Below are 11,779 nucleotides of genomic sequence, written 5' to 3'. Positions count from 1 at the left end.
AAAATTTATCGTTCATTCTATAAGCCCACCATAGCAAACTCAAAGAAATGATCGACCATCTCCTGGAGAAGGATGCTCGAGTGAAACTAATACTGTTAAAGCACACGATTTCACTTTTTATCTTGTTCCATCTTCACGGTGTGAAGAAATCGTCATTAGCCCAGCAAATGGCATACGGATTAAAGTTAAGCCATAGCCTTCGCCAAAAGAGGGCAGTCGACAGTGTGCCCATTAATATCCTCGTTAAAGCTCACCAAGCCTGTTCTTCTGTAGGTTAGATACAACAATTCACGAGTTGTAACGTAACCACGAGAAAGAGGAGTAAAAGCGAACTGGGTACCATTTGAATCGATCAGCTGCGGACCCAAAAAGATCAACAAAGGCCTCTCGCCACAAAAGTGGTAAATTACAACTAGCAAATTCAACAGATAGTTTTATCAAAGTACATACAGAGCAGATAGCATACCACTAATAGGAATATGCAAGCACCAAGTACCATAAATATACTAAAACTTCCAGAGGAAAGCAGAAAAAGGAAAAAAAAAGAAGAGAAAAGCATACTCCTGACGACGATCATTATAAGATCTGGACCAGCATTGCGAAAAGGAACAGCCACACAGACGAAGTCTAAGGAAAACTCGATGAGAGGCAAAGACAATTCATAATAGCAACAGAGAAACTATTTCCTGCTAATTTGCACGACGAGGCCCTGCGGCAACACTCAGTTCCAGCCACCATGTGCAACTTGAACTTTCCTTGCAAAGCTCCAGAAGAATATCACTGCAAAGTAAATAGAGTCAATGTTTCATGTAAACAAAGCCTAATAATTTCAAGTAATAATAATGCTTCTAATAACGTTTGTTAGAGATTCAAAAATTCTTATCATCAAAGTTTTCTGACATAACCTAAAAACACATAATGCAAAATGACAATTTCATGCTTATAACTCAAGCTAACATAAGCCCATCTTGCTTACTGGAAACAAGCAATTAACTAGAATTATCATGCCAAGAACACTAGCAATTGCATTCAGGATCCATCGCAAAATAGATTAAAACAGGTAAACGAGATTGCCATGATCTTTTAGAATTAACAGCTGGTAGGTCTCCGCAAAATGTCATGCTCGAGGCAAGCGAAGCTTATGCCAAACATAAGTTGGTCCACATGTAAGCACAGGTTGCCTACTCCACCGTACCCACCCTTTTTCTGCATTTCTCCTCGTGTTGCATGCAAAAGGGAGAGGTTAAAGTGAAAATTATGATACTTGATTGACTAACTAAAATAGTAGCATATGTGATAATTCACTGACTAGTTCTAAGAACAGACTTTAAATGGTACAAAGGTCAAAGAGTTGCAAATTGCAAAACAAAGTTTCACTTGCAAAATCGTGACAGAGGGCCAATCTAGGTTAAATGCTAAAGTGGGTCTACAATTATCATCCACTTTACTCTAAACAGCTTTCAGTCACAAACATTTCATGATGATAAGTCCACCACCTAAAGAGCCATTTTTTATGTTGTTGGGACAGCAACTAACAAGTTGAATAGTAGATCTCATTGAGTTCCCAAACCAAAAAAAATGATATATTCATACAGAAGAAGACATCGACAAAGATAAACATAATATAGTGACAAACATTTTCACCTGCTGTTGCTGCTGTGGTTGCTGATAATTTCCATATCCTGGATAAGCTGCATATGCATACATATTAGGATCTTGAGGAGGTGGGGCATACCCACCATAAGTATCATAACCTTGGGCATATCCATAGTAGCTACCATTCCATTGGTTAGGATCCTGTTGGGGCTGCAAAAATTAAGCAGGAAATCAGTTTAATCACCCATGAATCCTGGAAAATAACAAATCTAAAAGAGATCCACCACTTACCTGCTTGTTTGCAGGACTACGACCCCATGAAAGTCGAATATTTTGGCCCCCCAACTGAGACCCATTAAGCACGCGTATGGCCTCCTCTGCACATGCTCTTAAGTAGACAGAAATGAAAGCAACACAAATGGCATTAAAGCTAATAAAAGAAATGAAATAAAACTTCACCCAAGAGCTGAAAAAGAAACTCAAACCTGTTGGCAAATTGAACAAATCCACAGCGTTTTCCCACAGGTATCTTCACATAAAGCAGTTCTCCATATGCACTAAAAACTTGCCTCAAGAGTTCATCATTAACATTTGGATCCAACCCACCAACAAATATCTGCATTTGGAGAAAATCTAAGAGTCACAGGGAAACTATCACTCCAATGTATAATGATAAAACAAATTACTCACAGTTGTATTATTTGGATCGTTCTCAGATTCACTTCCTTGTGTAGTCTGATAAGAAGCTGTATAATGAACACAAAAAATTCTCTGTAAGCTAAGAAACATTTACAACTGAAAAGTAGCCTCCTACTTGATTCATACATTACACGAGAACGTGTTTGGAAACTTAGTCCTTCCAAATAACTTATAACATTTTAGTCCTTACAACATGTATATGGCCAGGGATCTTAGAAGTTACTTGACATTGGCTTAAGATCAAGGACGATCTCCTAGAATGAAGTTGAATATAGGAAATGCTGATGTGGATACCAAGTGGTTGTGTTTGACATCTTGGTTGTTGTTGTGTTGTCTATTGTCATAACACTATCATATCTTTCACCTGCATTTGCAGACCCGTGTGCCTCCAATGCATTGACTAGAAACTTAATTTTCAACAAAACAACTGTTACTGTTATATCATAACTGTTACTGTTCCAATACTGTTATCATTGTATTTCTTATTCTGATTGTTGTTATTCTTATAACTGTTATTACTGCCACTGTTCCTTTAAGCTTCAGGTGTGCAATACCACAACTTGGAGTTTTTCAGTGATATGATCTGCCAAAGTAACAGATGCCAGATTATTCTTAAAAGTGACTCTTTATCAACCCAACAAAACGGTGGTGCCATCCAGAAAATAATCAACCACCAACCACGAAAAGGAGTGAAAACAAGAACTAAGCTACATAAAAATTAAAAATGCAATATTGAGGGATTATTAGCCAATCATGAGACCATAAAATTCTGCAAAAGATCCATTAATGAATAATAAATCAACTTTTAACCTCAGTACATCAGTCCGAGAAAATTTTGCACCTTCCCTCTGACTCACTGATACTCTAACAATGTAATTATACAAAACCCATCAACAATAGTAATAATATTCATTTAGAAAATTATGCAACCTTCTTTATTCTAGAGCATAGAATTTGAGTAGCTACCCAAGCAAAATAATCAGCAAATACCACTACTTACATGCCCTCTTAAAAGACATTACATTGGTTAATATTTAATCCCACATATATTATGGCTTAATAAGAGTTCCACAATTACTAGACCCCAGGTGGTAAAACTGTCAAACTGCTCGGTTTCAAATAAAAAAAGAAGCAAGGCAAGCATGGGCCTAAATTCCCCACTCATTTAATAAATGAGCTTACCTCGATCTAGCATTAGCTGACTTTCAAGTTAATACAACCACCATCAGATAGAATATTTTACACTGATAAGTACTGGAACAACAAGAGGGAATACAAACACCTTCATGGAATTGGAATCATACTAGCAATTTACCAGCTAAGGTTCAATGCTTTAGTTGTTCCAACTTCAGGGGGTAAAAAAGTTCGTCAAGTGTACAAGTTGGTCAAACTACAAGAATCATGCAGACACCAGAAAGACATTTGTCTGTATAGGAAATGACTAAGTTACTAACAGAATAGGTTCAATTAAGTAAGAGACAGAAAGAAGCTAAAAAATTTCCAGTATAATTCCACACCTTTTGTATCATCTACCACTAGCAACAAAAACTTTCTTTAAGAGATTTCTTACTGCCATTAATAGCTCAATAGGCCTCCTAATTTTTAACACATAAAACAGGTGATTAGGTGACTCCCAAATCATGCAGGTAGGAGATGTGATCAACTATGGCACTATTAAATTCTATATTATACCCTAAATTTACTTCTTTCTAGACAGCATTTGCATCAATGGAACATCACAAGAACAAAGGCTATAAGATGACAATTAGGAGAAGTGAAGCAATAAATAATTTAAGCTACCGAACATAAGATGAAAGAACTCATCTGAAGTAGCTACACAAAATGAGAGGTTCAAAGAAAATTAGCAGGCATTATAAGCACACAAAATGGAAATTGTGCTTCCTAATATTCACAAATAAACTTTGCAAATTAGAAGAAAAGGTGATATGGATGCAAGTATGAGGAAAAATAAGAAATAAAAAGAAAAAATATTGAAATATATTTAGAAAAAAAAACTTTCAGAAAGATACAGCCAAAAACTCTTTGTCCCCATTCACTTTGGCCTTATTTGTTTTGAGTTTAGGGACACCCTGAACTGGTTCAAAAACCCTTAAATTGGTTCGATAATCAAACATTTTTTTGTTATCTTTTTTATATCTAATCAAGTTTATTTTTTAAAAAATCAAGACTAACTAATTGAGTTTCAGGCTTAATCTCTTATTCCAGAATAATAACTAAACACCACAATAACCTCATTCTAAAATACAAATACCAAACTCTATTAATTAAAAGGGATTTTTATAAATCACACCCTACATTTTGCCTATTTTGTGATTCGCACCCCGTCTTTGGGGATTTTATAACGCGACCCTTCCTTTTTATAGTAATGTTCATTTAACACCCTGAGTTAACTTAACCTAACTATTATCAAATAGAACGATACCAGAAAGAGAATATTCTGTTATAATCTATTATATAATTTATAATATTCCTAAATTACCCTTGTACTCATCTCTAATTTTATTCATAACTTAAACCTTTATAATTTATTATCTCATAGCTCCCCAAACTATGAAGAACATCCCTAAATGCCAAGCTGACTTCAAAACTTCCAAACCCCAAGCAGTAGCTCCCCAAACACCAAGCCATTGGAGTTGAAGGAGCTTATAGTCGGAAGGTTGCAGCTTGGAATTAGAGCTTCCCAAAGCCTACATCACCAAAACATCAAGCAGTCGAAGGTTGAAGGAGGTTGCCTTCCGAAGTTGCCCAAACGACAAGAGCTTCTCCAAGCCTACATCACTCCTCCTAAGTTGGGATTTTGGGGTTAGTTTCTGTAATCATTTTTGGTTGAATGCCATTTTGGGGTTTTAGGGTTTAAAGACAACTTAACCCCATTTTGGGATTTTAGGGTTTAAAGATGATTCCTTAAGGATATTTTAGTAATTTTTGAACTAGAGTCACATAAACCATATAACATGATTAATGTCAGTTAGCTAAAGTAACGTTAGGGTGTTAAATAAATATTATAGCTAAAGTAACGTTAGGGCGTTATAAAATCCCCAAAGACGGGGTGCGAATCATAAAATAGGTAAAATGTAGGGTGTGATTTGTAAAAATCCCTAATTAAAATTATATCTTATACTACATACTAATTCAATTACTAATTTATCCTTGATATCTATCTCATCAACTTGCTTTATATCAAATCAAAAAATATTTTTGGTACCAAACTCTATTAATTAAAATTATATTTTATACTACACACTAATTCAATTACTAATTTATCCTTAATATTTATCTCATCAACTTGCTTTATATCAAATCGAAGGTTATTTTTGGTAATTTCATAACAAAACACTTTTTTCATTTTTTTCGCTTTATATAACACCAAAGATAATTATTACACTCTTATTCCAAAATACAAATGAATACATGAATAGTTATTCCTGAAATAAAGACATCATTTTGAGAATAACAAAGAGGAATATCTATTCTAGAATTAACCTTATTCCTGAAGTAAACGAGACCTTAAAGTGAACTAAAAATTTAAATAAAAGGAACTTGATAATTGAAATGGCAGAACTGAAAGGAATGGAATGAATAGGCATACCAATCCTTCATCAAAAGGAACTTGAAGTAGATTGAAGTACTAGGAAGCAAGAAGCTTTTAAATTAAAGCAACTGGAATTAGGAACAGAAGTGTAGCAAAAAGTGCCACATGAACACCAAGAACCAAATTCTCACATAATTAAAACACTGACCTAACAGAGGCCACGCACTACAGTAGATATGCATCTCAGCTGAAGTCATTTCCAGGCCCTAAAGGAAGATATCATGGAATCCTGCTTTGAGAAACATGAATTTTTATAAGTCTTCATTACTTGAATTATGTTTAAATTATCCCATCTTAGAAAGGAATGAGCTGAAGGAAATGACTGTACAGCCAGCAAGCAACTGCTAATCTTCAGGTATGACACTGGAAAAGACAGTATTTTGCATTTTGCAAATTTCACAATTATGCTGAAGACTAAGACTTACCGGATAAATTCATTTGTTACTGAAAAAAGAACACTTCTAGAGGCAAATTAATTGCTAATTTCTCCTACAAATGGTAACCAAAGACAGAAAATGTTATGTATTTAAAATTTATCGAATGTTTGCTTAGTCACATACCATTTGTAGTGTATTGCTGTTGACCACCCATATTCTTCTTGTTGGCAGCTGGACCAACTCGCATTGGCCTTGTAGAACAATAGACTCCATTCATTTCAGTCATGGCACGTGTTTGTTCATTTAAGTCTCCAAATCGAACAAAACCATAGCCCTTGGAACGACCTGTAAGTCTATCTGTAACAACCTTTGCACCTTTCACTGAAGGGTAGCGGGTCTTGAATGTCTCTTGCAACAAGTAATCTGTGACATCCGACGCCAAGTCACCAACAAATACAGTATGGTCAGCACCATCATCTCCACGTCTTTCACCAGCTCCACATGTAGCCCAATTTAATCTGAAGACTTGCTCAGCATTAGGCATCATTTGCCCATTATAGGTCTGAAGAACTCGTTCTGCAGTAGCACGAGTTGCAAATTCTATAAACCCATAACCCTCTGATTGCCCAGTCTGCTTATTGCGAATAATTTTAACTGAAACAACCTGCAAACATCAAGAATAGAGAATTAAGGGAACCACAGAACTTTGCCACCAAATAGTACTCCAAATAGTCATCTGATGTGCACACATTAATTATTTAGTAAATGTTTCTGCCACTTATGTGTTTTATGAAGTTAAAGAAATCTTGCATCTGAAAACCAGTTGACTATTACTAGATACTTTACATAAAGATATGGAAAGGTTTGACATAAATCAGTGCTTTGCCTAATGCAGACAGGAAAATTTTACATGGTACTAGCTCAGGGAAACCAGATCTGCTAACTTGCTATTTCTTTCTTCCATAACATGAAAGCTTGAAAGGTCCCAATTGTGCAAATCAACTTTAATTCAGGATTATCTAAATATATCTATGTCACAAGTGAAGTGCTCCATGTGAGGTTACTGCCACATGATATACAATACTCTTGGTAAATGTCAAGAATCAAGCATAAATAAAACATCTCAGAGTGTGAAAGTTCAACAACAAAAACAAACTGCATTTAAAATGATGTTAAGCCATGGAGAAGTTTCAAGTAAACCAAGCCACCAAAGATCCAATCGTATTTCTGAGTTATGGCCGAAAGAATCCAACATAGTCTTTCAGGCCAAAAGGCCAAAAGGTGATGCAAGGGTAATTTTAGTAAAGAAATCCTAACATAAGACTTACAAAAAGAGAGAGATGCACCTGTCATTCAAGACTCTTGAATCCATAAATTTTAAACAATGCAAACTATCAGCATTTTAGACTCTCAAAAGGGGAGCATAACACCAAATTTTAGGTTTATATTGAGGAACCAAATAAACAAATTTTCAGCTGTAAGACATTTTGAGGAAAAAAAAAAGATAGGCCTAAAGAAACAGGTTTCCAATTTAGAAATCACCTGTAGAGAGTATTACCATGTAGAACCATGGAAATTCTAGCCAAGAGGACACCAATCTTGCTTTGCAGGATGGTTTTGACTTTTAAAAAGTACATGAGAACAGATACCATAGCAAACATAGGACAAAGGAATGGAAAAGAAAGAGGAAATAGGAGAGAAGGAAAAGGAATGTTAACAATTGATACAGCAGCTAAAGAGGGAGGGGAGGTGATCACAGAAATAAAGGCAATTGCCTAGTCAACTGGGGCTCCACCAAAGTATAGGCAATTGCCTAGTCAACTGGGGCTCCACCAAAGTATAGGCAATTGCCTTAGTTTTTGGGATCCCAAAATGTCCCTTGTCGCAAGTATTAGGGGCCCCCCAAGCACAAGTTGGCATAATTTGGTATGCCATATAGCTAGCTAGCTTAATCATAGTTTCGAAGTCTCAGTCCCAAGAAACATAGCATGTATCATTTTTGTAAATAGCATATGTCTAGCAATAGCATAACATAAATTTATTCTGTCTACAACTCATTATATCTAACTATGTTATTACTTATTAGCAAAAATAACTTGAATGCTCTAATTAGATAGAACTAACAGAAATTATAGCTTCTATAAAAATAAATTCTCAAAAATCAAAACTAAAATTTAATAAACCAACTGGCAAAAAAAGTTTTACATTAATTTGATATGCCATATAGCTAGCTAACTTAATCTTAGTTTCAAGACTTTCAAAGAGAGGGGACTAAGGTCCCACTTCCCTTCATCAGCTACTTTTGAGTCGGCGATAACTATGTCGTCACCCGATCGTAATCATTGAATCTCCTCCCTGGGTATGCCCTCCAAGCCGCCCACCACACTCACGAATGATGTGTCAGTGCGAAGACCGGCTAGGAAGAGTCATAGCCATCAGGAGTCTAGTCCCAAGAAACATAGCATGTCATTTTTTTGAAATAGCATGTGTTTAGCAAAAGCATAACATAAATGTATTCTGTCTATAACTCATTATATCTAACTATGTTACTTATTAGCAAAAATAACTTGAATGCACTAATTAGATAGAATTAACAGAAAGGATATACATTAATCATCAGGCAGTATTATATATTACTCAAATAATTTAGTCAATAGATTTTTGCTGTAAAGTGCCCCTTCAACATACTCATTTAGGGCCTCACTAGTTGTTGAGACTGCCTTGCAGATAACAATTGACTTTCAACAGAAGATTACTTTCCTTTAAGTGTCCATATCCTATCAGATCAAGAACAGCTACTGCCCTAGTGTTCTCCAAAACAAAAGCTGTCATTTATCCAGTTACACTAAGAAAAGGTGACCACATACTTTGTCCCTAGGATTCCATGTTTAGTTTAAGTATAACACAAACATAATCCTAAATATTATGTTATGTGATTGACAATTTGCTATCCCAAGGCACATTAAGCAAAACCTGGGACATAAATATACAAAGCAAACTAGAATTGCAGTTGATTTGATCCACAATTGAGCCACAGTTGAATCCAATTTAGGCATAAAAACATTTCTCTACAAGTTTTTAGCTTGAGATTCATTCAAGCCTGAATAAGATATCAAGTAATCAATTATGGGTTTCCTCTTCCACCATGAAGGAAATGCAGCTTGCAAACAAAAATAACACCAAATGGTGCTTTGTACCTAACTGAATTTTCTTTCTCATTTATGATATACGTCTACATATATATACAAGAAGATACCAACTCCAAATCAGCAATACTTTCTTAAAGAAGTTTCCAAATAACTCTCTCTAGAATATTATATCTGACAATGGGAACCATCGAGTAGTGCAGTCCGCTGAGATGATAAATAAGCTTCAAAAAGAATGAGGAAAGGAGGGCAGCTCACACTTCAAGTTCTTCCTACTCATTTCATGAATTGAAAGAATTTCTCACACCACACACATGAAAGTGAAAGAAAGACCCATTAAACTGTTGACAGATACCTTCAAGTAAAACTGTTTGTGCCTCTTTTCAAGCTCAAACAACATAAAGAGGAACAAAACACATGGAAGAAAAAAGAAGAAAATCATCATACAAATAATAGCACTGAATTACAGTTAAATTTTTTTGCATGGTTGTCAAAACACACTTCAAGACTCTTTTTCTATCTTCAACAGTTCTTTGATATATTTGCTATCTTCCCTGCCCCTTAGTAGCTGCAAATGATCTTAAGATTTATTCTGAACTAATAAGATTTGACAGGGGAATACTACTCGGATTCTTATTCTGGTACAGTCTCCCTCATATAAGGTTCTTATTCTTTCTTGCATCTAATCATGCCTAGACTCTCCTCCGTTTTAACCAAAAAAAGAAAAAAAGGAACGCATGTGCAAACACTGGGACAACCTAGACTTTACACACAAAATTGGATTCAAGTCAGCAATCATCCCAAGATGAATGCTGGATGGATTTTCTTCCTTTATCATAAACCAAAAAAAAAAAGTCCTCCACTACAAACACAATTCCTAGTAGAGTGCATCAGTAGCCCATATGTTCTAGGTCTCTTCAATCCAAGGTAAATTTGCACTGTTAATCTTCACATCCCAACAATTTTCTTATCGTATATACATCTGCTTAGGCACCAATTAATCCTCTACATACTCAACAAGCAATTCCAAGATATCATTCACTTCATTCTAAATTTCTAACTCGCGGAATGCAATGCGAGCATCTCGTAGCTCCAACTAAGCTAATCATGGCAAAATTTACTTTAAAAACAAGTTCATTAAAAAAAGAAGAAGGAAAAAGATTGAAGTAGTCATCACCTCTCCGGTCTGGGCGAAGCATCCGTAGAGATAGTTCTCATCTATCCAGTACTGCAGATCCCCAATCCACAGCGTCTTGATCTCATCAACCGACCCCGGCTGCGCTCCCGCCATGGATGCCGGCGCTGGAGGCGCCTGGTACTGCTGCTGCATCGGCTGCTGCGATACCTGCTGCGGCACCGGCGGCGGCACCTGCGACGGCTGCTGGTTCCAGATCGGCGGCGGCTGCTGCTGGTAGTACTGCGGCGCCGGCGCCATCATCCCCCACTGCTGCTGCTGCGGCGGCGGCGCCTGCTGCTGCTGGTGCTGATCCATCGTCTGGGGAACCATTCCGGCGGCGGGTTGCATCATCTTGGAGAAAAGGGGTAAAAGGACACCAAAAACCTAACCCTAGTAAAGAAACAAAGGAGACGGGGACCTAAAAGTAAACCCTAACCCTAATGATTAGAGGATAAAGAAGGGAGAAGGGTTTGTAGAAAACCCTAACCCTAACCCTAACACGAGCACGAAAGAGAGAGAGACGGAGAGAGAAAGAGAGCTAGGGATGGGCGTGGATCGATAGGTTTTATTACGGATGAGTGGATGTGGGGGGTGAGAGTCGAATCTGAGGAGGTGACGCACAGCTGTTGGAACGGGATTTCGTGCGACTTACCGCATATTAGATCCGTGCGCCCGCCCCGCTCTTAGATATTTTTACCCTGCCATTCGGACTCAAATAATCCGACCCGTTAAGGATCCGACCCGATAAGGGAAATCTAGAGTTCCTCTTGAGCCAAGCTGAGTTTCAAGATAAAGCTAACAGGCTCTTTAGGTCATAAACAAGAATGCCTAAACTCTAATCTCTGTTCGTGTTCGAAGTCGGTTTATGTTAATTATACCATAAGGGCAGTCTATAATTATTTCTCACAATCACCGTCGATCAAGATTGATGCACAAATGCGATTCAGATCTCTTAGCATTTATCAGTAAGCATAACTACCCTAAAATAAAATTAACAAAGTAATTATTTTTTAATTATATAGATTGAGTATTTAGTAACTACATTATGGATATTTATAGTCTTATTCATCCTTTTTATCCTTAATCTAGACACAGAATGGAGAGCTACTGGATTGATTCCACATTGGCCTTCTTTTATGACTTACATATGATCAAAGTTAATTGTAAAGAA

The 11,779-nt window shown here is 36.6% G+C and overlaps 1 protein-coding gene across 1 annotated transcript; it reads right to left on the bottom strand.

Moving 5' to 3' along the window:
* Positions 1–371: 371 nt before the first annotated feature.
* On the bottom strand, positions 372–11,160 carry LOC140759765 (polyadenylate-binding protein RBP45-like). The gene is made up of 7 exons (XM_073096413.1): positions 10,609–11,160; positions 6,469–6,949; positions 2,287–2,342; positions 2,082–2,212; positions 1,888–1,984; positions 1,645–1,806; positions 372–780 (listed from the first exon to the last, which is right to left on the bottom strand). The coding sequence occupies exons 1-7, from the start codon at positions 10,957–10,959 to the stop codon at positions 778–780; spliced, it is 1,281 nt and encodes a 426-aa protein (XP_072952514.1). The 5' UTR covers positions 10,960–11,160; the 3' UTR covers positions 372–777.
* Positions 11,161–11,779: the final 619 nt, after the last annotated feature.

Source organism: Typha angustifolia, chromosome 4, assembly GCF_048772165.1.
Source record: "Typha angustifolia cultivar Huaian chromosome 4, ASM4877216v1, whole genome shotgun sequence".
Classification (NCBI taxonomy): domain Eukaryota; kingdom Viridiplantae; phylum Streptophyta; class Magnoliopsida; order Poales; family Typhaceae; genus Typha; species Typha angustifolia.
Note: the sequence above shows the minus strand (reverse complement) of the source record. Positions and strands in the feature narration are given on the sequence as shown.

Bases quoted from the DNA above. Each gene is read 5' to 3' on its own strand.
- LOC140759765 (XM_073096413.1), bottom strand. From the start codon at position 10,959: ATGATGCAACCCGCCGCCGGAATGGTTCCCCAGACGATGGATCAGCAC. The intron at 2,343-6,468 runs GTATGTGACTAA...TTCATTATACAG, and splicing joins ACAGCAATACACTACAAATG to CTTCTTATCAGACTACACAA. The intron at 2,213-2,286 runs GTGAGTAATTTG...CTCCAAATGCAG, and splicing joins ACGATCCAAATAATACAACT to ATATTTGTTGGTGGGTTGGA.